The sequence below is a fragment of the Helicoverpa zea genome, chromosome 1 (genome assembly GCF_022581195.2).
Source record: "Helicoverpa zea isolate HzStark_Cry1AcR chromosome 1, ilHelZeax1.1, whole genome shotgun sequence".
NCBI lineage: Eukaryota > Metazoa > Arthropoda > Insecta > Lepidoptera > Noctuidae > Helicoverpa > Helicoverpa zea.
In genome coordinates this window covers 12,890,594-12,916,767 of record NC_061452.1, presented here as the reverse complement: position 1 = coordinate 12,916,767, position 26,174 = coordinate 12,890,594, and the positions used below count along the sequence as shown (strand labels likewise).

Genomic DNA, 26,174 nt, shown 5'->3' with positions numbered 1-26,174 from the left:
ATACTATTCACGTCGAATAGAGTAACAAATTTCATACATATGCCGAATATATTGCGATAAATTCTGAAATCCTCAATGAAAGACTGTATGTTCGTGACGCTTGGAATTCAGGAGTTGTAAATCGAGTCATACTTTATAGCTAAGCTATAAATTATAGTCTGTGTATAGTACAAGCTATGGTTTATGAACGCATTGGTGTACGTAAAGCAGAATGAAATTAGCCGTAACAACGGTATGTGGGTTTTATTGAATGATTATTTGTAAACAGTTGTTGATTCATGTTAGTTTTCAGAATAGAGGCCTAATAAGAGATGTTGAATGATTGAAAGAGTATCGAAGCTGAAAACTGTAGGTATACCTCTACATACTGAAAAACTGTGTATTTTCATTATCATTTATTTAAAAGAACTCTGTAAGCCTTATAAATTAAATTATTTAACAAAAACCTTATTGAAAAAAAAAACGTTTATTTGATAAAAACGTAATCTGACCTTAAGAAAACGATCCAGATCATAAAACGGGTATTTCAGAAGGTAAATGCCAAGTTTTGCGCATTCTAGTGCTTTGGAGTGAGGGAAAGCTTTTTTCCAAGTAAAGGATAATGTCCGTTCCAGATAGCGATTTCAAATTAAAAAAAATACTAGTAGTAATAGTAGGTACTTTAGGAAGGAAGATAGGGACCGTATAGGTATATTTATGTTTGCGATTAAATCAATACAAATAAATAGATTTTCGAAGCAATACGTGAGAGAATAAACAGCTGGCAAATTATGCTGTTTTCAATGCCAATGCAGTTAAAAAACTTCATACAAAACCAATTTTACCCAGCACATTTTAAAGGAAAATCGATATTTATTGTTTTTGTACACTGAAGATTCATGCAATCGTGACCAGGTCTTACTTTTATAAACATTCTATTTGTTCCGTAGTTTAAAATGCGGTCCTACGAATATTTATCTAAGTATTTGTTCTTTTATAAACTTATACTTAGGTACACATTTCCAGATATCAATGATTTTTAGTGATACAAAGTTTTTATTGCCAAAAGTTTAAAGTTCTATTGTAAGTTTTTTACTAAGTTATCAATGACAAATCCAACTGTTTCATTAATGAATGGATAATAAATCATTTTGGTCGTACTGTAATAAAAGAGGCATAATTTTCATTTGCTGAGTCAGCAGTGTTTAAAGGTCACCCGTTCTCCGGGGAGTGTGGGACCTTAGCTTATGTAACGCGACCTACATACACGAAACTGCTCATAATTTGGCTGAAAGCATTTACGCAAAGCAAACCTTTTTAATGTTTCAAATACTTAAGGCGAGGAAGTGGTCAACAATAATTCCATAACCGGCACGCGCATCTAAGGCGCCAAAAGGGGTCGGAGCGTCTGAGCGGGGCGAGGATAACAATACGCGCGCTAGCTTATAACTAAAAGTCGTAAGCGACAAAATGGTTTTGTAATTTTAATATTTAGAAATGATAATTTAATAAAAATTCCTACTACCATTTTAAAGAGTATGTATATACTCAACTACTAAAAAAGTTAAGAGGCTTAAATCGGTCCCGTTTGCCCATAATATGTGAATCTCTTTTTAAAAAGAGGTATGTTTGATATATTTTTCTCTGTTATAAAAGTTACCTAATCATGTTTCTACAACTAACAAAATAAGGCTTATATCATGAACTTTCAGGTAACCAAGTTGTATTTTGATCCGTTTTGTATTTACTGAGAAAAATTGACATCCTTGGCGCCAAAAATTCCAATTCGTCCTCTTAATGGTACCAATTTTAAAACAGGTAACGATTTGATTTGTAATTTACACGTTAATTTTAATTAATGTTTGTAGATTTCAATGAATCATTTTCAAGTATCACTGACTGAATACTCCAATATTTTTAATAACGACAGCATTTTTTTGCAAAAACTCTGGGTGGATTGTGTTAAAGACCACCAGCTAGAAAGAATGTTACTTACGGGAGATTACGGGAGATAAAGTTGCGCCGATCACAAATTGTAGTAAAAATTTGAATAAGAGGCAGAAATATGGAAAGCCTGGTGTTTTTAAAAATGGGCCACGGATAAAAAATGCTAATTAAAACAAGACTACGGGCTTAGATTAAAAGTACTATTTCAATAAAAAATTGGCATAAACATAAGCAATATCCATATCGCCAAAGAGCGATGTTTTAAAAAGCTCTTTAGTAATAACAATATTTCAAAAATAATCCAGATGCACACAATATGTCGCCACATGGTCTAATTGGTCTCGGGAACATAATCATGATCTTGTAATTAAAATGTTTAACGAGTTAATTAAACTAATATTTAAACGGGACCAGGCAATCGATTATAGAGTGATAATTTTAGATAAAAAAATAGTGACACATTTTTTTTATAAATCTATGCAGATTGTTTTTATAAGACTGCCTTCCTATGATTAAATAAAAAAAAAACGATGGCAATAAGAAACCTCGGCGCTTAAATTATTCAGGCATTTTTATACAAAAAAAAAGTCACGACGTTTTTCGAATTTCTTTAAAATACATGTAAAGAAAAAGTTAAAACACAGAATCACAAAACACTTGAAAAAAGGCAGCAGTCAAGCATTTTACAAACTACTAAAGATAAATAGTATATCAAAGTTGACTCACATGATATAGTTGAAGGCGATCCCAATGTACCAGATTGTGAAGACTATGATGCCTGCACTTTCAACCATTGCAGCGGATGTTCCAGTACCAAAGCCTTCGGAAAAACCAAGGCCACCAGAGCTGTCGGGCAAAACCCATTTAGTGCCTTCGAATATACTGTCCGCAAAAGTGCTGATACCACTTGAGACCCCACCGGCGACCGTGGCAATGGCGCTAGAGACCCCACTGGCAGAACTGGCAATACCACTCGACATCCCAACGGCCACCGTGGAAATACCACTCGAGACCCCACCGGCAGCACTGGCGATGCCACTCGAGACCCCACCAGCGACCGTGGCAATGTCGCTAGAGACCCCACCGGCAGCACTAGCAATACAACTCGACACCCCAACGGCCACCGTGGAAATACCGCTCGAGACCCCTCCGGCAGCACTGGCGATGCCACTCGAAACCCCACCGGCGACTGTGATAATACCACTTGAGACCTCACCGGCAGCACTGGCAATGCCACTTGAGACACCACCGGCGACCGTAGCAATGCCGCTGGAGACCCCACCGGCAACACTGGCAATGCCACTCGAGACACCACCGGCTACGGTAACAATACCGCTAGATACCACACCGGCAAAACCAACAATGCCACTCGAAACCCCATTGGCAACCGTGGCAATGCCGCTAGAGACCCCACCGGCGACCGTGGCAATGACGCTAGATACTCCACCGGGAGAACTGGCGATGCCACTTATGACACCGCCAAGAACCGAGATAACTCCACTAGCGGTAGTGCCAATGCCACTAGAAATTCCTTGACCAATAGTTGATATGCCATTATAGATCTCTCCGGCAATAACAATAGTGATAGACGTGATACCAATGATAACCGGATTAAAATCGCTAGGGACTCCTTCAGTGGCAGTTGTCAGGCTACCCGTGAAGTCGCTAGTAGAAATGTTAGAAATACCACCAGTAATGCCTGTAGCGAAACTGCCTAAGCCACCAGAGATGCCGCCGGTAACAGTAGTAACAGCACCGGACACCCCACTCGCAACATTTCTAATACCACTTGTGATGCCGCTGGCTATAGCCCCAAAGCCGCTGGCGACCCCACCAGTGACAGTAGTAATAACACCTGTGACACCACCAACAATACTGCTAGCAACACCACCGGTGCTACTACTATAACCGTGAGAAATGCCCCTACCGACGTTTATTATTCCGCCTGTAATACCAGTGACAACCGTGCTAACTGGCCAAGTCACACCACTGGCAACCGTGCCTACACCGCTCGTGGCGCTAGAAGCGATTGTGACAATGCCACTAGACATACCAGGGGCAACAGTGCCAAGCCCTTCTGCGACACCTCCGGCAATCATGCTGATTCCACTCGCGACCCCACTGACAACCGCCCCAATACCACCCGCGATGCCACTAGCAACTGTGCTTATGCCGCCAGAGACTAAACCAGTGACACCACTAATGCCACCTGTTTGGCTCAAAACTGCACCACTAGGATCGATAGCACTGGCAAAGAAAGTAGTGACGCCACCCACCGGTGGCATCACAAGGCCAGCCCCACTAAGTACGCCTCCCCCAACTGTGGCAATGCCATCTGTGATGCCACTGGCAGCTGTCATGGTGCCTCCAGAAACTCCTCCAGCAACAGCACCTGTGCCTTCTGTCATGCCTACGGAAAAAGTAGACGGTGTGTTATCGAAGCGAACTCCAGCGTCACCACCGTAGGTGTACGTACCAGCGACACTGCTAGCACCAATATTAGAATCCAGTGAGTGGCCACCAGTGTCACTGCTGGTGGCACTAGAATAAACACCAGTTGCACTGCTAGTCCCACCAGAAAATACACTGGCAACATTGGTTTTGCCTTCAGAAGAGTCACCAATTAAATCGGTAGTGCCACCAGAGAAGCCACCAGCGTGAGCGTCACTACTAGTGACACCAGGGATACTGCTAGCATCACCTTCATAGGTACTAGAAACAGTATTAGCATCCGGAGAACGGTCACCACTGTCACTGCTGGTGGCACCAGAAAAAAAACCAGCTGCACTGCTAGTTCCACCAGTTGATCCAGCGGCCGCACTTGCTTTGCCACCAGAAGAGTCACCAAATAAATCGGTAGTGCCACCAGAAAAGCCGCCAGGATAACTACTAGTGGCGGCAGCAATACGACTAGCACCATGTTCATAATCATGAGAGATAGTATCGGCATCTAGTACTTGGCCACCAGCTGCACTGCTAGTACCAATCGAAATTACACCAGCAACACTTGCTTTGGTACTAGAAGAGTTCTTATATAAAACACTAGTGCCACCAGCACCGCGACTAGTCACACCCGCGATACTGCTAGGATCACGTTCATAACCACTAGAGACAGCATCAGCATCCTGTGAGTGGCTACCAGTGGCACTACTGGTACCACCAGAAATGCCACCAGCGTCACTACTGATGTCGCCAGCGATACTGCTAGCATCACCTTCATAACCACGGGAGACATCACCAGCATCCAGTGAGCTACTTTGGCCACCAGAGACACCGCTGGTGTCAATCGAAATTACACCAGCACTAGCTTTGGTACCAGAACTAAATAAACCGCTAGTGCCACCAGAAAAGCTAGCAGGTCCACTACTGGTGAAGCCAGGGATACTGATAGGACCACGTCCATAACCACGTTCGACAACACTAGCCTCCTGTGAGTAGCCACCAGTGAAACTGCTGGCGCCATCAGCGCCACTATTGGTGACGTCAGCGCCACTGCTGGTGTCGTCAGCAATACTGCTTGTACCACGGGCGACAGCATCAGCCTCCTGGGGGTAGCCATCAGTGGAACTGCTGCTGCCACCAGCGTCACTACTGATTTCGCCTGCAATACTGCTAGCACCACGTTCATAACCACGAGAGACAGCATCAGCATCCAGTGAGACACTTGTGCCAACAGTGGCACTTTTGGTACCACAAGCGCCACTACTGGTGACGCCACTGATACTGCTGGCACCACTTTCATAACCGCGGGAGACAGCATCACTATCCTGTGAGTAGACACCACTGGCACTTCTGGTACCACCTGAAAAACCACCAGCACCACTATGAGTGACGGCAGCGATGCTGTTAGGATCTCGTTCATAACCACGAGAGATAGCATCAGTATCCTGAGAGTGGCCACCAATGGCACTACTAGGGCCACCGGTAAAGCCACCAGCGCCACTACTAGTCAGCACCACAGCATCTAGTGAGTGAGGAACGGGGGCACTGCCAGTGCCACTGGAGTCAACAACGGAAGCACTGGCAGGCTCGCTATAAAAACCGCCAGCGTCTCTCTTAGGGCCGTCAGGAAAGCCACTGCCCGTACCATGTAGTTTGCCACTGGTGACAAAAGCAGCACGCAGTGAGTGGCTACCAGCTGCTTTGCCAATACCACCGATATCACCAGATTTTTCATCAGAAAAGTCGCCAGCAAAATCTCTTCTAGAGACGCCAGAATATACTCCGCCAGTATTGGTTTTCCTACCAGATAAGTCATCAGCGACATTGCTAGTACCATAGCCATGTGCATAGCCACGGGAGACCATATCAGCACCCAGTGCATGGCCTACGTTGGCACTGCTCCTCCCACCAGAACTTACACCCGTGGCGCGGGCAGGGCCACCAGAAACGTCACCAGTGAAACTGCTAGTGCCGCCAGATAAACTACTAGCGTCACTGCTAGTGCCGCCAGACATACTGCGAGTATCACGTGAGTAGCCCTGGGAGACAATGCCAGCACCCCGTAACTGGCCATCGATGGCACTACTGGTGCCACCAGAAACTGAACCACTAGCGTCACTAGTTTGTCTATCAGCCAAAAAAGTTTTGGTATCATCACCAGCCAAACCGCTAGTGCTGCCAGTAAAGCTGCCACCGTCATTACTAGTGACGCCAGCGATACTGCCAGCACTAGGGGCACTGGTTTCGCCACCAGAAACCCCTCTGGCATCACTGCTAGTGACAACGCTAGTGCCGCCAGATACAGCAACGGTTTTGTCGCCAGAAAAACCATGAGCAACACTGCTAGTGCCACCAGAAAAGCCACCGGAGGAACGACCAGTATCACCAGAGACGCCGCCAGAGAAACGGCTAGTACCGCCAGAGTGCCCGTGAGAGGCACTGGAAAATCTTATATGACTACGTGTGTTGCGGTTGCGAAAATTTGTACCGTTGGAGATGTCGCTAGGAGAATTGCTCAAGCCACCCGTAAAGTCACTTGCAACACGGTTTATGTCACCAGAAAAGCCACCAGCAACAGTTCTAATGCCACCAGAAAGGCCACTGGCCGCTGGGCCGACGTTTCTGCGGTACACAGTGCTACTGGCTCCAGAGCCGCCATGGGAGACACGTTGGTTGCCAGTGTATCGTCGAACATAATAGTCACAGGGAGCAGAGGGCTTGGCACCAGGGCCGCCATGGCCTCCGCCACCACGGAATCTGCCGCGAGAGCAAGCGCCAGCGTCGTCACAAGGGCTGTCCTCAAATTGGTCACAATTGCAAATGCTAAAGAAGGTTTTTAAACAGCCACCGTTGTAGTCACAGCTTTCGTCACTGGTATTATTTTTATAGCTTCTCCGATTTTGTAAGGTATAGGTACATTCACTTTCGTCTTCTAGTTGCAGACGTCTGAAAGACGAATTTTTATTAGCAACATGTCTCCATTTTCAATATAATGAAATTAAAGTAAAATATGAATAGTCTGTAGTCTGGTGAACTACATTTGCGCATCACTGATAAGATGGCTACTGCATAATAGCGTGTGAATTTCTAATCGAATGCAAGTAGGTAGTTTGTCAGCATTACTTTGGTGTCTGCACTTAAGCACACTTTCAATTAATTTATTTTTTTCTGACTAAAGCGTACTACGAAGAGATAGGCAGTAGCATACTTAGAGTAACACGGCGAATTAATCCGGCACAAATATTGTAGATAGAATTACTTCGATTGGCTTCAGGAACAAACCGAGCCAATAGAGCCAATCCATAGAATTCTGCGGCACATAGCATACACATACCGTACGAAAAGTAGGTATTTACCTGAACTTTAGGTATTATTTGCAAAGACCGGGGCTAGCCCGATCAACATTTTGACTTGTAATTTTTTATATTTTAAGATAAAGTTGCTGACATGCCTAATGGAGTTTTCAGAAGATGTTGACAGATTTTTTGATAGTTTGTTGTGTGACTTTTTGTATTTTTTTTAGTGCCCTTGTATATAGTTTCATATTGTCCAATAAGGTTCTAGTGTATAATGTATTACATCACATTTCTTGTCAAAGATCGAGAATGCACTGTCAAACTCGACTCTTACTATGTAAATACTTTAGTTCGCTAAACATTGTACATAAATACCATAGCATAAGTACACAAATTCAACTTCTGAAATTTAAGTGAATTATTACAATTCTATAATGAAGATTACAGGATTTCTACTCACAATACCAAGCTATACTTATAGATTTTACAAAGATCTCTCTACAATATTTATCTATACCTAGTTCTATGCTATACCATACTCTAACAGACTTATCGAATGATTTATCAATAAATAATATAGTAACCCGTGCTATATAACTTAAGTTGCTATTCTATTGATTTCCGTTTTATAATTATTAATTAATTGAACTCACTTTTCAGATGAATATAACAAAATTCCTGTTAGTGTGACATAACTTGTTGTAATATCAAATCTATTTGGCCAAGTCAATACTTTAAAAGATTCTGCCTATTCATTAAAAAGAGCTTACTAGAAAAAAAAAACTTATATTTTTAAATAAGATTTATTTAACCACATTATGTATATTTATAACAATATTATATTACTACACTTATAAATCAGCGGCAAAGGCCTGCACAAACTTAACATATTTTGGATATGTATAAAATTACAAAATATATATCACATTATATGAAATGGCATAAAACTATTTTCAAGTTTCATTATTTCACTTCCTTATTTTTTTTCTTTTACATACACATTTGTTTGAGCAAACTTTACGTTTTCAAGTGTGTTAGAATTTCATATAGACAAATATTCACATACCTATTTAGACATTTATTATTTATATTACAATGTTCAATCTTTACACCTTACTTTATATAACAACATTACAAATAATGGATGAATAAGCTAGTGGAGTATGTAGTTTGCATATTTATCTAAAGAAAAAATAAATCTGGACATAAAACTACAAAAATGGCTCTGAGTATTTTATAATTTTTAGCAACCAAATTTAAGTAGCCCTAACTCAACGAAAAGTAAAAGTATTTAATTGATGTTCTCCAGTTTCATATTATGGCTAGCCGCACACACTCAATAATATTGTCAATAAAGTACGCATTGTCAATAATATTGTGTGTGTGCGGCCTGTATTGCGGTATTGTTCAATAATATTGTAGATTATCCAGAAATTCAGATTTTTTCACGTCAATATCGGGGGGAGGCAGGGGTATTGTCAATCATATTGACGTGTGCGGGCGCGCTTCAATATTTTAGTTGAGGAAAAGATTTCAAGGCAGGCGGACGTTCGTTCGTTCGTTCCACAAGACACAATATTTAATGAAAATAACCAAAATAATAATATAACTTCTAATTTTATAACAATTGAAGCCGACGTACATACCGAGTATACTCCAAAAGAAGATTTTTCAATTTTTTTTCAGTCTTTCTAGTAGTTGTGAACAAGGGTCGGATACCGGTATATTTTTCGAAACGTTTTCGTCTTAAATACCTAAAGAACAATTTGTTTCGTTTATGTTCGAACGGAACGTTATAAAAAACGTTTTTGAAGAACAAAAAAAATATACCGATTTCGTTTAATAAAACGTTTTTAACCGTTTTTATTGAATTTTTGTGTTGCTCGATGTTTCATGAGTATTCAATTCAATTGGCATCTCACTGCCGCGCGGTTTAGTTTCGTCGTTCGTACCTATCGTACTAAGTTTCGTTTGCTTAATTTGTAAATTTGTTTGTTAAAGCTAAGCCTAGGTACAATTGTTACTAACCCGTGAATATACCTACTCGTAGTTAGTAAACAGTGTATTAGTACAGTAAGCATGGACAGTTCAGGTGAGTACCACTACCCTATTATATGGAAATAAGTACAGAATCTTAAAGATTAATTGTTATTTCTAGACTATCAATTGTATATATATTATATTCAAGGTTTGTAAAGTTAATTGCTACTTAAATAAAATATTTCAGATGAAGAGCCAAATACTGATTTACCAGACAGCCAACCATTTTTTACTGAAATAGAAACTGATGTTGATCCAATTACTGATTTACCAGACGGCAAACCATTTTGTATTGAAAAAGAGGATTTCAACCCAAATATCAGTTTACCAGACAAACAAACCTCTCTTACTGAAAAAGATATAATAACTGGAAAAGGTATGTTAGTAATTATACTGCCATGCTAAGCTAAAAAGGCCTCTAAGTGTTTATGTGCTGGCTAAAAAACCTATAAGCATTATTATAGGTCTTTTTGGGTTAGCACGGCGCTATAAATAGTAGTCGAGTGCAACTATAAAAAGAGAAATAATTTAAACATCATTTATTTTTAGAAATCAAAAGACATGCAACATTAAATGAGGAAGAATCGCAATCTCTATTAGCACCGAAAAGACGTACAATAGGTAGGTATTCTTGTCAAGACTAAACGAAGATATTTTTCCTTACGGTCAGTTTTCAAGAACGATCTTTAAAGTTCATGCTCTATTAACTATATTCAGTATTTCAGAAGTAAAAAAAGACGGCGATAACTTTAATAAAGCACTAACTTTAAATATCGTTCTAGCAGCTGACTGTTTGTGTATTAGATTAAATTAACAATAATAATCACATTGCATCCAACTCTTAGCTGATCCGAAGCATAAATATTATTATGTTTATAATATAGGTAACCCTATTCGCCAAAATATATAAAACGGCGGTAGCCCATATTCTCGCGTGATGCAACATGATAATTTTAAGAAACATCTTGGTTGCACTTCGCAGCACCAAACTGTGATTGACTGAACATCGATTAAAATAATTTTAATTTAAAGTTTGTAGTCACTGTACAATAATTGTACAATACAAATCAACCTAATTTAACAAATTAAACGTTTAAATAATTAATTTGATATATATTGCAGGAATACAAATGAGTCTAATTACTGTTCCGCAAAGCAAGGATACCCAGAAGCCTCAGGAGGAACCTGTTTTACCAAGTCAAAATTCAAAGCAACAAAATGTAAAATACCAGTGTGTACCGTGCAACATAACCAACAATCAGAAAGATATGAGAAATGAATATTATGGAAAACTTATTTCGTCAGAGTTAGATTTTGTCGAGCCATGCATGCGGACTTATGTATATGTGGAAATATTAAAGCTAATACACAGGAATAAGCACAGGCACATGCCGCACGAAAAAGGAACCTGACTTTTAATTTTAAGTAACGAATGAATGTGTTTACTTACAATAGGGAATATGGATGTGCTTTTTTCTATATTTTATTCGATTAGTCATCGCTATTAAATACAAAAAAAAAACTCAATCAACACCTATAAAGTAATTTAAATTTTTAAAAAGAAGTTAAAAATAGCCACATGGGCACTTTAAACGCCCGCATTTTGGCGTGTGCTCTGACGAACGATTGAAACATCGATGCTGACAATTTTTTTTTGTTTTTTTTTTGTTTTTTTTTTTGTTTTTTTTTTGTTTTTTTTTTTTTGTTTTTGTATTTTTTTTTGTTTTTATTTTTATTTTTATTTTTTTTTGCTGACAAATTCGATAACTATACTCGTGACGTAAATTTTCATTTTGACAAAACAATGGTGATGCGTTTCATAAATTTGAATTACACATGCTTTTTTTGCACTTTTTAATTAATATTTTATGCAATTATAAACAATTTAAATAAGAAAATAATGGTTGAGATATAATATCAGAACTATAAAGGCTCAAGGAAAAAAAATCAAGTAAATTTAAATCACATGCATATTCCCAATTACATAATACTAGCTTATTGAACCTGAGACTGATAAACATATTAGGTATCTACATAATCATGTAAATTAACAAAATGTCACAGAAAATAATATTAAATTAATCTGATTTCTCATAGATGCTGTTGTTTCTTACTAACAAGATATCATCAATTATGGAGTCTTTTAATGACATTCTTAGATTATTTAAAATGAATTTCAGCGACGAAAACAACCTTTCAACACTAACCTGCGTTGGTGGAGTAGCCAAGGCTATAGTGGATAAAGAATAAAGTTGTGGATCAGTAAACCTTTTTTCGTACCAATATTTCAAAATGTTCTCATGCGTTGGCAAAAGTGGCGAATTTAAAAAATCAATCAAAGAGTGTTTTAATTGATTGCAAGCTTCTGTTGGTCGTTCTCTCTGACGTTCTCTATATCGCCTTTCAAAGAAACTATCTATATTACTTCGTGATGTGTGCGGGACATTATCTTGATTAAGATCATTTTCATTTGTTGGTCGATCCTGAGTTTGCAATTGCAAATTAATATATCTTTGGTGTGTATGCATTAAATGAATACGAGCTCGTTCGTTTTGTTCTTCGGAAAGTATAGAATTTACTCTCGGATCCATATAAACAGCAGATAAAAACGTGTCGTTGGTCAGAAGATTGCCCTCTCTCGCTTTCATACATATAACCAAATATATTGCAATAGGAGTATTCATTTGTTCTAACTCTGTAATACATTTTATCCAATAAATGTAAAAATCACCGAATGTTAATTGTTCTTCTTGCAACCGTTTGGATAGTACTCTGCACGGTTTGAGAGCCTGCAAGCTTTCTTCAATTTTTGACCATGTCTCATCTCCAATTAAGTCTGAGTAATGTTCTTTACAAAAGTCTTTTAGGTTAACTAGCCTGTCCAACATATCGGCGGTAGAGTCCCATCGAGTTGGACAATCCAGAATAGCCTGAAGCAATTGGTTACGCTTTAATTCAAGTGCCACGTTAGGTGTACGAAGAGTTCTTACTGCACGACGACACAATTCGAAAACGGGTTCAAGTTCTTTGCAGGCATCTCTCACAGCAAGCTGCAATGTATGCGCGGCACAACGTACAGCTGTCACGATAGGTTGGGCTATATTTTCCCTTTCGAACTCCAAACTTTCCACCAAATCAAGCATTTCCTGACTATCTGCTGGTGAAAATATAATATCAGATTCCTCAACCTGTTCTTCAGTGTTACTAAAATCTTCAAGACAATCCTGTATTTCTTCTTCAATTTGACGAGACATTGCAAGCATATTAGCGCCGTTGTCCGAGGTGATGGAGTATAGCTGCCGAGGCTCGATTCCGTAGCGGCTTAAAACCATCAACACTGTGTCTTTCAAGAATGCTGCAGTATTCCGTTCATGAAGCTCAACTACACACAAATTACGAAGCTGCAGCTTCTTATCTAAAATGAACTGCAAATTTATTCCGAGGAATCTTCTTGATTTAACAGAAGCTACATCAATTTTTAAACATACCAGTTTATTTTTTAATTCCTCATAGATCTTCTTTCGGACATCGTAGGCTTTATTCTCAATACATGTTCTTATGTTTCTAATATTAGGTGTTAACCCAGGATTAGGTATCATTGAAATTAAACTTTGGAATGCCTCATCTTCTAGCAAAGACAACGGCCTGCCGTGGATTGCAACTAAATTTATGCAGCATTCAAGAACTTTATTGTATTCTGTTAAAGAATTTACATCTTTATCAGACAAAGTCCTTTCTTGCATCTTGTTATATTCAGCACGATGCTGCGTAAAAAAATGTCGTACTAAATTTCCGGCATGATGTCCCTGGAACAATATTTTTTTACAATCGTATCATATAATTTTTGATCCTTCACAGTCCGTAATATATTCATTCACAATCTTCAATAAAATATTATCAATAAACCTCAGATCAAAGAAATAGGCAGATAGAACGTGCGCGAACAACAAAGTGAAGCCAGCTTTTATTTATGTGTGCGCGGCAGCTAAACTGCGCCGTGTACGGACACGTGCATATGTGTGCGTTTACGGTTGCCAGATATTGAGAAAGGCTTTAATGTTTAACTGACCACCAGATATGGTAACAAATAGCGGACAAAAATAGTAAATGATCACCAAAATGATACTCGCATTTTAATGTAAAATTATAACCAGTTTTAACACTTTGCTATCCTATTTAAGTAAAATTACTCCAAGTAAATCATGAGTAAGCCAAAAATAGTAAATGATCACCAAAATTAAACCAACAATTTATAGTAAAATTATAACCAAAGTTTCAACACTTTGCTAACCTATTTAAGTAAAATTACTCCAAGTAAATCATAAGTAATCCAAAAATAGTAAATTATCAACAAAATTAAATTTTGCTATTCTATTTTAGCAAAATGAGTCCAAATAAATCATTGTTATCCCAAACTTGATATACATATATGTTAGCAGGCATGCAGCATGGAAGCAAACATGGAACATGCAGCAAGCATGGCTTTTTATCGTCGCAGATGGTTTCCACGCTCACGCTCAGCCCTAAAACTACCTGCGCCCCAGCTCGCAGGCCGCCTCGCCCCTCCGCGCCTACGCCGGTTTGAATTGCACTCTAGGGGTAGGGCAAACAAGACTACCTACGTGGAGTCTATATACACATAACTTAATATGGCATCATAATACTTTATTTGGTAATAAGCCTACATTTTATGGCAATCACAGTGACTTATTTAGGCAAAAATAATACATTATTTTGGTCGTCAAGATTTGGTGATCATTTACTAAAGGTGGTCGAATACAAATTAAAGTGGAGTCGTGTCTAAAATACCTGGTACTATTATATTTTTAGACTTTATTGTTCTGGTGTTAAGTAGATATTTTTGGTTACAAAACTATATATGGTATCAAAGCATTTTATGGTGGTCAAAATATTTATTCCCATTGAGAAATACTCCCATACTTGTTCAGTAAAATTGTTTTCAAATATTTTACGTAAACACAGTAAATTATAAGAAAAGTATAATTTACTAATTAATAAGTTTGATTAGTTTGATTTAGGAATAAAATCCATTATCCCCTTTATTAAATACGGTAGTCGAAACGACGAAGGTTATAATAATTGTAGGTAAAATATCACTAATGAATGTTCGAACCTCTCTGGTCTTCATCATCAGGTCAGCTCCAAACCTTCACTGTTGAATAGTGCTTTGAGGCATACGCAAGAGTACTACAACTTTCGAAGGTTGCCCTCGATTTCTCAGGGTTTCCATCATCTGAATATGGATGAATATGGGACCAACTGTCAACTATTCCGCGTCGAACAAAAAATGAATCACGTAAATCGGTCTATAAACCTCGGCGTAATCAATGTACATACATAGAAAAAAAACCATATATACCGGCCCAATTGAGAACCTCCTCCTGTTTGGGAAGTCGGTTAAAAACATTCGTCATGAATTTAAATGCACCATCGATGTTTTTTACGTACGATACACATTCCCCTAATTCAGGGTAATTTTCCCGTCATAGCTACTAGCCACACAGACGATTTACTGTTAAGGTTTTGTGTTTCAAGTGAGCCGAAAGTATTTTATGGAAAATAAATACGAAAACAATAATAATAACAAGAGTTACATATGGAAAGATATCCCATCTTGTTTTCTTAGTTTTTGTGAACTACTTTTGCAGTGTTTAAACACACAAAACGGCATATTTTGAAAATTTTAATGACAAATCACTAGTGACGTGTGAGCGAGACGATGCGTAGCTCGGTACTGTCGCGAGTTTGTAGGTAGGTATTATGATTTTGTATTTGCTTTGGTGGACACACTCGCGTGTCTGAGCGCTCTATCTGCCTATTTCTTTGATCTGAGCAATAAACAGTATAAGTAAAAGCTGTATAACAGAATTAATAAAGGTATATGAACAACTTCTACTATGAGACGAATCTCGAAATCGCAAAAAGTTGCTTGTTCATCATAAGTAGTTTTTGATGATTTTTATGAAACAGCAGAGATATTTTTTTTTGTGATTTCGATCATTTCGATGTTAGTCCTAATTCCTATAGAAAAAATTGTTCATATAGGTACAAATAGGGCTGCCATCTCGAATTTCGCCAAACATTAAAAAACCCGAACGAGTACGATTTTTTTAAACAAAATAATACCTAATTTGTAATCAATTTACTATTAACATATACTTAAATTCAATGAGGTGCTTCCTTACATGAAAAGTGTCCGGGTTTTCCCCGGACACTTCTTGAAACCCCGCCCGGACGGTCCCCGGACGGCCTCCAAACGAGGACAAATCCGGGGAAACCCGGACGGATGGCAGCCCTAGGTACAAATCATGTTGTATAAACTACCTACTTCTTAAGGACTTACAGTATACTACAAGAACCTCAAGATTGAATAATTATATGTATAGGTACTTACTCGTATTGCTTTCTGGCATCCTTCCATTTGACATTTTGATTTGTTAGTTTCGTTATTGTAAATGTAATACGAGTAAATTGGGTTTTTTCTTTTACGTCCCATTTAAGCAATGAATAAGCACCACTAACTATAATAGGTAGGTAACTAATTACCACTCCCGAAGTCCCAATAACAACAGTAAACCTAAACACAACCTCAGTAAGCAAGCGCATCGGAATGATTGATCTATAGTTACAATGAAGCCGCGCGGCAGCATAAACAAACAAGTCCATACTTGTCGTCGCACGACCGCACCGTCTTGCGGATTAAACCGGTTTTTGAAAATGTTCCCATTTCGTTTTCGTTCCGAACGCAATGCAACGAACACAATACGAAGAACTGTTAGAAACGTATAAAAAACGTTATTTTAAATAACGTTTCCGACCCTTGGTTGTGAATATACTAAAATAAAGACTACAATTTATTACCACTTGCATTACTAAAAAAAATTATATCATTTTATTTGTTTTATTTCAAATCAAAATACAATAAAGTCGTGGTGGCCTAGTGGGCAAAGAACCAACCTCTCGAGTATGAGGGCGCGGGTTCGATTCCAGGTCAGGCAAGTACCAATGCAACTTTTCTAAGTTTGTATGTACTTTCTAAGTATATCTTAGACACCAATGACTGTGTTTCGGATGGCACGTTAAACTGTAGGTCCCGGCTGTCATTGAACATCCTTGACAGTCGTTACGGGTAGTCAGAAGCCAGTAAGTCTGACACCAGTCTAACCAAGGGGTATCGGGTTGCCCGGGTAACTGGATTGAGGAGGTCAGATAGGCAGTCGCTTCTTGTAAAGCACTGGTGCTCAGCTGAATCCGGTTAGACTGGAAACCGACCCCAACATAGTTTGGGAAAAAGGCTCGGAGGAGGATGATGATTTCAAATCAAAATCAAAGTGGATTTATTACAAAAACAAACAGCAAAATACACATACATAGTTCATTTATTAGATTAACGTGATTTAACTCAGCTTTTTTTCTCATCCAGTCCTTAATCCATGGTTTCTTTCTTGATTGCCTTTTTTTAGTTAGTAAAATTAATGCAATACTAGGGAATGCAATCCCGACTCGAGATTGCAAATTCGGGATCCCGCGGGATTAGAAATATCAATCCCGCGGGATCCCGGAATTTTCGGGATCCCGTCTAATTTAAAAAAAAATTGAATTCAGATGACTGAAAAAGCTGTATGTCTGATAACTGCTTGTTTGTGATAGTGAGGTTAATTAAAATAACATATTACTCGAAAGAAAATAAAAACCTTTATTCTTTAATCTTACCAACTAAATAATAATCAGGTTGTAAGGAAATTAACGTAGGTAAATTAGGTAATCAAAACAATAAGCTTATTTCAAGGGAATTAGTAAAAAGAGTGATTTTGAAAATGACTCCTTAAAAAACAAAGTGTATTAATAGTTTCATCTGCTAAACGGCATCTAATGTCCGTTGCAATGTACCCCGCTGCTGAGAATGCCCTCTCCGACTCAACGCTGGTTGGCAACAGCGTGGCGAAGCAATTATATGCAAACTGCAAAAATCGCCCCCTTGTTCCTCCACACTCAAGCAAATCCATTTCTTTTTTAATGGTAGATTCTAATTTTTCTAAGCTCGTGGACGTATATACAGGTGCAAAAGGACTTGGTTGTGTGTGTGTTGCGTCACTGACCACTGCCGCCCAATCCCGTCAATCTCGAACGGGATCTCGTCATATGATGCGTCGGGATTGATCCCGAAAAATTACACGAGATCTCGCGAGATCGGGATCCCGCGGGATCGGGATTGCATTCCCTATGCAATACTCATTGCAACGACTTTTTTCTTTCTTTCCATTATGTACAACGTGCGCACATGAATCTAGCTGCGGAGCGACTGAGTCAGATTGTACCATGAAAAATTGACAATAATATTGTGTAGTGTGCGGGGATCATTTTATTGATGAAGATTTTGACAATCTTGCATTGACAATATTATTGAGTGTGTGCGGCTAGCCTATGTTTCAACAGTATAAAAATCACACACACACATCCAAAGACAACTTCATTTATATTTTGTTTTTCTGTCAATTATTTGTTTTGTTGAGTAAACTGGCCACTCCTTTTGCTATTCTGTGTGGTGTTTAACAAGCAGTGACAGTGAACCCTTTCTCCAGTTTCTCCACATATTGTTTGCGAGCGTCCATGTCATCTGCCGGCCGGTTGTACGGCAGCCACACTGGCTCCCCAATGAAGAACCGCTTTGCCTTTATGAAGTTCTGAAATGGCAGATAAAATGATATTTTAAGAAAATAACTGCTGATTATTGAGAGGAATGATTTTAAAAAATAGTTTTTAAGATTATTTCTGTTGTTTTTAAAGATGATTTTTTTATTATAAAGCTTACCTACCTCCTGCAAGTACCTAATTGTTTTACTGTTTCTCCTGTCAATGATATTTTTTCTTCATTTTCTCTTTAATCATTGTAACTTTTTGGCACATTCTGAATTCTGATTATTAACATTTTCTAATGAGATAAATGGCAGGATTTTAGTAATAACATAATCCATATATGTATAAATTTTTAATATGCCTCTAAAATATGAATTCCTACTGAAAAAACGTGGGACAAATAGATATACTTCTCCACTCTTCCACAGTTAAAAGGCCCTATATTACATTGTTTTCTTTATAGGCGTATTAAGGCAGGCTACGTTTTTGTGCAACATTTGGCTGCAACACAGACTTAATGCAACATATGGCTCAGCCATAGATTGCTTGAACATCATTCTCCCCCTACATAAAGTAACATAATTACTTACATTAGAATCAAGCGTGAACCGATGGTAGATGCCACTGGGGATAACGATCATGTCTCCGGCGCTGACCGCGATGCGTATCCACTGGTCCTGAGCGTCGCGCACGTCGAAGTACCCCGAACCGGCCAGCACAAATCTGGAATGTTGGAGTGTATGTTTTTAGTCTTGCTTTGTAGATTAATGATGGTTTGTGTGATGCAGTGCATCATATAAACGGCCTTCACAGCACATTCTACAAAAAATTTCAAACATATAATATACCTACATTAGAATAATAATCTCCTGTTGAAGTCAAGATAGTAACTACTACCTGTACCAGTGTTACTCGGGGATAGTGTAGTTAACTGCCTCATTGGTCTAGTTGACGCAAGTGTGGCTGCTGAGCACGAGGTCTCGGGTTCGATTCCCGAGTCGGGCCGAAATCACTTTGTGGGTTTTAGAAGACTTTCACAAAGCAGCCCGAAGCCTGGAAGTTGGTGATTGATTCACCCGTGCATCGGAGAGCACGTAAATGTCGGTCCTGCGCCTGATCTCTTTCCGGTCGTGTCGGATTGCCGTCCCATCGGGCTATGAGAGTGAAGGAATAGGGAGTGCACCTGTGTCTGCGCAAATGCTTGTGCACTATAATATGTCCTGCGCAGTTGGCTACTCTCCTTACATGAGAACAGCCGCCGTAGCCGATAATCGGCTAGGAGGACATCATCATCAGATAACCACAGGATGTGTTTGGTTATTCAATTTGATTCAGTAGTTGAGGATTGTTCAGGGTACGAACAAACAATTAAAAAATGTTTCCTCTATATTTTTGTATAAAATACTGTTGCAAAAGATATCTTTCTATTCCAAACCTATCCAATTTCCTCCTGAAAACTGTTTCAAAAGAACCTCAATTCAATTGTACTAGATAAAAAAGGGGTTCTTTATCTAGATGGTATTCATTAGACCAAACTTACCTAATCTCCTCATCCGTGTGCAGATGCTCTGTGAAGAAGGACTTGATCTTCTCTTCGTAGTTGGGCAAGCACTCCTTGGAGCACGTCATCTCATCCTCATACGTATACCCTCGCTCCTGCTTCAGCTTGTCCAGTACTCCATCAGTTGTGTATGTGTCTACGTTCAACTGGAAATTAGCGTACATTTTGTATTAGTGATGGAATTTTGTACTTATAATTTGTGTGTAATTGTGAAAATGTCTTTGAGGTTTTATAATATGATATGCTCCTTAAAGACCTACAGTAAACCTTAGGCAGATCTGCTGTACTGAGCACTGTCAGCGTGCCTGCAACTCTAATTTGTCCAAAGAATTTCTTTTTTTGAGGTACTCTCCATATTATTATGTATTCTCTCAATGTGGAGTAAATTACAGCCTACATACTCTCTTATGTTCTTGCTCTATGTTAGTATTCTCCTTCAGCATCGTCTGCCTAGCCTTTTTCAAACTAAGTTGGGTTTGGGTTCCAGTCTAACCAGATGCGGCTGCGTACCAGTGTTGTTATGTATTTCCTTCCCTTATGTATTAGCTTTGTATACTTTCTCATGTTCTCCACTAAATACTACCCCTATTTAAGTACTCCCATATAGTGAATAGTGCAGTGAACGTAGGGTTCTATCTTCGAATGATATAACATTGATAAATATCACACAATAACTTCATTTTTGTCAAATCATTATCATCTCTAGACACAATACAGCTACTAATTATCTTTATCTTTGAAGAGACTTCATTACTTGAGAATAAAAAACTGATAACGGAGTAATTAAACTTGATCAAATGACGCAAAAAGCTTTACTCACTTTAAAATATTCGACGCCGGTTTTCTTGAACAAATCCTCGAGAGAAACGTACTCTGGCGGATTCTTATGGTGCTCCAAACGCTGGTCGGTTTTTTCTTCGTCCATATACCACGCTTGAACCATTTTCAGATATTATTCAATGGTTTTAATAATAAATAAATAGTAGCAAGTGGAATTCAGCGACAGGCGACAGCTACAAATTGAGAACTGGAACTGTCAATGTCATTATTGTCTTGTCACTGTAATTTTTTTTATTCTTCCATAGGACTTTTCATAATTAAGTCTTTTCATCAAACCACCTAGTATTTGTTAAGTATTATAGCTTTTATTCATGTATTTGTTAATGATATCCAGTAATCTCCTACTTAATCCTATTGTGTATTAATTTCAGTCAATATTTCTGACTTGATGCGGGAAATTCGAATACGATTTAATCGGTTTAGATATTATTTACTTAGTGTTTGTATAAATATTAGTATTTTATGTAATAAGTTACCTTGTAGCTTAAATCAATATAAATATGAAAATAAAAGTTCCACTTACTAACAAAATGTCTTTATTATGTATTTATTAAAACACAATATCTTAAGGCCTACGCTTGACACAGCAATAAGCAGTCCATTCATTTAAATATTACTAAAAAGATCATAGTTCGAAATTCGCAAAATGCATTGTTAATTAAACAAAAATAAAATAAGATTCATGTGCCTATGAAAAATGTAGTGGCCAAAGAATAAGAATACCTTTATTTGACACACAAATGCAAGTGCCGGTAATACAATGATTATAAATGTGAATGCCGATAAGGCTGCCCGCCCGCGTCCGATAATCGGTGACCGATTTTTGTAAGAGAAAAATAGAACACACTGATATCAATAGTGCAACGCACACGTGCTACAAAAAGTCGGTGAGAAAACCCTAGTCCTACAAAATATCGGCCCGATTATCTGTCGTACAAAGTCTGACGTGGACGGGCAACCTAGTTAGGTACCGATGCTATTTACTTAAACAGCTACACAAAGCACACTAGGTGAACAATAAAAAAAAACCCTGCTTCTTCTGACACACATTGTTGCTTAGGTACTTTGTAGGTATCTAGGCTTTACATATCTTGTTACTAAATGTTTTGATGCCAAGCAATATTGAACATTTTTACTGATACATAAAGTCGTATATAACCTGATACATCAGAGAAACCGTATAACTGCTTCCACAACTTGCAACATTTCTTATATGAAAAGAATACAAGCCTAGATGTCTTAAAAAAGTAATCGGTTCTAACAAAAAACAGCAGTTAGCAGTTTTATATAAAAAAAATTGCAAATTCCAGTTATCTTATAAAAAAAAGATTACTTAGTATTTGTGGAGATTTTGGCTCTAAGTATTGACTAGAAAAGAAAGAACACAGAAAAACATAACTGCCAATCCAGAATTAAAATAAAAAAAGATCTCAAAATTAAAAAGACGTTGAAACATTTTTGCAGGGTAGAGGGTTTATCCCTCTGCATCAAAAAACTAAGTACAAAAAAATAAGTGCTTAAGATAAAATAAAGACCTATTTTAGTAAATAAAAATAATCGAAATAAGTAAATAATATTTGCGACAGAATCTTATCAATAATATTATGAATTAAGAGAAATTGAGCAAATTATAATTTAAAAAGCTGCTAGCTTTATTTTACGTAACGTATCAAGTGCACGTGATTTAAAATAACAACTAACTTGGTGAAATATAAAAGTCGATAAAAATAAAAGTGCTCTGGATTTAAAGGTTTTTAAACATTTTTAACGTCTTAAACTTAAACTTTAAAAGCATATCCTTACACTATACCCAATAAAATTATTTAAAAGCTTAAATCGCTGGGTTTTTCAATGGCAGCCAAATTGCGAACATTACACTTGCGTTACTAAGAAGGCATATTTTTACATAAGTAAAATTACAAGTGTAGATACATAATTATTCTACTAAAAATGTCTTTGATGAGGAGATTGGAAATTAAATTGAGCATTATGTAATAAGTAACCATAATTAGGCGGCGTGTATACGACTTCAATAAAATTACATAATTGCTAAATGGAATTGTAAAATTAACTGTAACCACTTGGGTGTTTCCTTTCGGGTTTAACTCTATAAATCCTAAGACAGAACTTTTTCATAAAGCACGAGATTCTTTGTAACATATTCAGATCTATAGCGCGAGACTCATTTGCTCGTAAAAAGGTATTATCAAGACAATATTGGTCATGACTCGAAGGGAATTTAGGAAAAGCTTCCGTACAAAAGTGGGGGTAGTAGGAAAACTCTTCGATAAGCTCGAAGTAGTGGTACTTTGCAGCTGCTGATCGGAGATCCTGCTCCAAAGAGCACGGCGATGCGATATAAAACCTGTACCTCTTTTTGTAATCGTGTAGCATCATCTCAGCGTTGGTCAAAACGTCATCAACCTTTACAAACAGATGATGCATAGGTAAAGACCCATATTTGTGTATAAAAGTCGTTGGTGCGAGCCTATACTTATGTCCAGTCTTCTTATCCTTGTACACTTTCGTGGTACTTTCCAACTGTAGCAGAAATGTGGGTATACTGTAACTATGGGTCGTTATAACATGGGTGTGGACTCCATAGTTGTTCTTGATTTCATGGAAAAGGCTATTTGCAAAAGGGTAAATGCCTCCTTGATGGATGAATCCGAAGAATAGGGTAAGTAGAGCGTTTAATGTATACCAAGTGTAACGAATCGTTGTTTTGAATCTTCTTGTCCTTGGTCCGTCACTCTCGTTGGTGTGGAGATGGTTTCCGAACAGGTATATGAGAGGTACGAGTACTGGAATGATGAATCGCGCCTCCTGGTGCGGGAACAGTGAGAGTGCGGCGATCGGTATGACTAGAGAGAATAACATCAGACCTGTGATGCTCTGTATTCGCGGCAACTTGCTGTATTGCCCACGAACGAACCTGAAACAAACAATAAAATTAAATTAAAAGTCATTCTAACATATTCCAAATCCTCAATGTGTGTTTTCTTTGCATATGAAGCTGAAAAATATAAATATATTATTTAGCCAAATGTAAAATACCATTGTCTAATTAAAGACAAAGCATTAGCACCCATTGTTTTCGTGAACGTTATGAGACTTATAGAAATAAAAATATCATTATTATTGTGGTCACGTTTTCCTTTCTCATGAAGTCATACCTACTTGGTTGAGAAAGTTGAAGTGATTCATTATGATTGTTACATTTTTGTATTACAAAATATCCACATTGACCAGGATGAAAAAGTTAGTTTATTTAATACTTAATCATTGTGTGAGGATTTTGGCAGTCTCACCTATAGGTATTGACGGTCAGGGTGACGATGGCGAGTATCCCCAGCACGTTGAACAGCAGCGGCACGTTGACTGCAAGGTGCAGCCACCGCGGGTGCAGCCCGTGCTGCGTCAGGTTGCGCATGTCCGAGTTGTACCGCAGGAAGTTCAGCGGCGTCACCACCCAGTTGTCCCACGACACCTTCAGAGACTCTATATCCGCCATCGTTATGTACCCATAGTACCCCGAGTCCACAAGAATCAGCAACAAAGCCGTCGGAACCCCACACATTATAAACATAAATATCCTATAGTGAAAATCCTTAAACCCCACCACTTTAGAACCTAACCCTCTATGAAGCCAAAAGAATATCGGTGGGAAAGCAAAACCTACAAACGTAGGACGATTGAAGATCCCTATAACTACAATTGTAGACAGTACTATAACTTTGTTCAAGCTATGACTGGGAAGATGTGTGGACATCTTGAAAATCTTAACTTTTTCAACAGCTGATGTCGCTTGCTCATATTTTTCTTTAAGAAATTCGTTGTGGTAAATGACTTTGTCAGATTTCATCATGCATTCAGCTACTATAAGTAGAAGCATGGAGAAGAAAATCATTTCGAATGTGTTAGAGAAACTTCTGCAGCAGTAGACGAAAACTACATAGGAGCTTGCGAAAATCTTTAGCCTATTTCTAAAGTTTTGTCCGTATATAACGCAAATTCTGTACAAACAGTAATCATTTATGAGCGACAGCAGGCATATAAAAATTCGAGGAATTACCAGCAAGTAGAATGGAGTTTTGAAATCCACATTAAGATAGTGTTTGGCGTAAGGGTTAACTAATCGTATAAAATGAAGAGGTGGACCGAGGATCATTTTGGGAATGAAAATATTTCTGATGGGGAACTTTGGGTTGAACTCCCATGTTCTTGAGATGTCGACTGCAAATATGTCACCTGAAATGTAAAATAAAAATTATTAACTGAACAATGTTGAAAAGAATATAACTTATTATTTTGTTTGTATCCTTCTCCATGTGAGAGGAGGCCTGTACCCAGCAGTGGGACGATATAAAGGCTGGAACAATATTGTTTTTTTGTAATTCTTTATGTACCAGCATTATAAACTCCCCTATGTACTTCATTATAGGATATAACAAATTACATTTATGTTTTAGTTCTCTGATAACTTGGCCAGTTGAAACGTTTTTGGAATAACTACTGATAAGCCAAGGCCATTTGTTGATTATAATTTATAGAGTAAACTAAAAAGTAATTTATATGTATAACTTGTCATAGGGTTTGCATACATAGTACAATATCAATACTTTTAAAATGTCTACTGATCTAGACCATTTCAGTAAAATTGAGGATGGGATCTTTCAATGCGAAGGAAGAGGCTTTAAACTTTAAATAGAACCTGTAAATCTCAGCTTAACATACTAACTTCAAATCGTCTAACTATATTTTGATGTTATCATTTCTTCAATGTTAAAAGTCAGATATGACTTGAAAAAAATAATTTAGATATTAATTTCTAGTTTAACCAGACACGCAAATAAACTGTCAAGCTTTATAATATGAGTATACATGTTTACTTATCTACTAAGTAACATAAAAGTTCAAATATTAGAGCAGTTTTCACCGGTTAGCACATAAAACTTGAAGTTGCGTTCACAGTTTGTGCAAAAAATAATAACTTAAACAATATTTTGTTTGCAAAATAACTTACCAGCGATAACCTCGACATTTTGGAAGAATTCATCTGGATGTATATAACCATGCTGCGGCAGCGCGGTGAGGATGAACCTCAGGATCACCAACACCCAGTATGAAAATGGTAACTTCACAGGATTCCTGAATGAAATCGCTTTGAGGATATCGCTTTTTAAAAACATTATATTTACACACCGACCCGGTTGAGATTCTAAACTCCTCCTTTATCTATTTTATGTTTATTTATTATTATTGAAATAAAATCATTTTAGGACGGACAAGCACATCGTATTTTCGTTCGTTCTGTTGATGTATTTTTGACGTTTTCATTGAAACAAGATTTGACTTTGACAATTTTACACATCGGTGTGTTCCGAAACATCATCTCGCCAAGTATCAAG

At 37.9% G+C, this 26,174-nt stretch overlaps 5 protein-coding genes across 5 annotated transcripts in view; 1 reads left to right on the top strand and 4 right to left on the bottom strand.

Moving 5' to 3' along the window:
• The window catches only part of LOC124629565 (uncharacterized transmembrane protein DDB_G0289901-like), a 43,673-nt gene extending 35,973 nt beyond the window's left edge, over nt 1-7,700 (bottom strand). Inside the window, exons 1-2 of the mRNA XM_047163012.1 lie at nt 7,651-7,700; nt 2,653-7,314 (exon numbers count right to left, since the gene is read on the bottom strand). Coding sequence (XP_047018968.1) covers nt 2,653-7,314; nt 7,651-7,700 — 4,712 coding nt within the window. The remainder of the gene's footprint in view (nt 1-2,652; nt 7,315-7,650) is intronic.
• Nucleotides 7,701-9,578: 1,878 nt separating this feature from the next.
• LOC124635135 lies at nt 9,579-11,800 on the top strand. The gene is made up of 4 exons (XM_047170938.1): nt 9,579-9,756; nt 9,892-10,080; nt 10,254-10,325; nt 10,827-11,800. Exons 1-4 carry the CDS (start codon nt 9,744-9,746, stop codon nt 11,114-11,116), a joined length of 564 nt encoding a protein of 187 aa, XP_047026894.1. The 5' UTR covers nt 9,579-9,743; the 3' UTR covers nt 11,117-11,800.
• LOC124635127 lies at nt 10,229-16,450 on the bottom strand. Its single transcript, XM_047170924.1, has 2 exons — nt 16,120-16,450; nt 10,229-13,510 (listed from the first exon to the last, which is right to left on the bottom strand). The coding sequence occupies exons 1-2, from the start codon at nt 16,219-16,221 to the stop codon at nt 11,783-11,785; spliced, it is 1,830 nt and encodes a 609-aa protein (XP_047026880.1). The 5' UTR covers nt 16,222-16,450; the 3' UTR covers nt 10,229-11,782.
• Nucleotides 16,451-18,182: 1,732 nt separating this feature from the next.
• On the bottom strand, nt 18,183-20,966 carry LOC124635142 (1,2-dihydroxy-3-keto-5-methylthiopentene dioxygenase). Its single transcript, XM_047170950.1, has 4 exons — nt 20,744-20,966; nt 19,903-20,069; nt 18,953-19,085; nt 18,183-18,409 (listed from the first exon to the last, which is right to left on the bottom strand). Exons 1-4 carry the CDS (start codon nt 20,864-20,866, stop codon nt 18,275-18,277), a joined length of 558 nt encoding a protein of 185 aa, XP_047026906.1. The 5' UTR covers nt 20,867-20,966; the 3' UTR covers nt 18,183-18,274.
• Nucleotides 20,967-21,282: 316 nt separating this feature from the next.
• LOC124635118 (GPI mannosyltransferase 4) lies at nt 21,283-26,089 on the bottom strand. Its single transcript, XM_047170915.1, has 3 exons — nt 25,790-26,089; nt 24,075-25,014; nt 21,283-23,698 (listed from the first exon to the last, which is right to left on the bottom strand). The coding sequence occupies exons 1-3, from the start codon at nt 25,953-25,955 to the stop codon at nt 22,831-22,833; spliced, it is 1,974 nt and encodes a 657-aa protein (XP_047026871.1). The 5' UTR covers nt 25,956-26,089; the 3' UTR covers nt 21,283-22,830.
• Between the last annotated feature and the right edge of the window lie 85 nt (nt 26,090-26,174).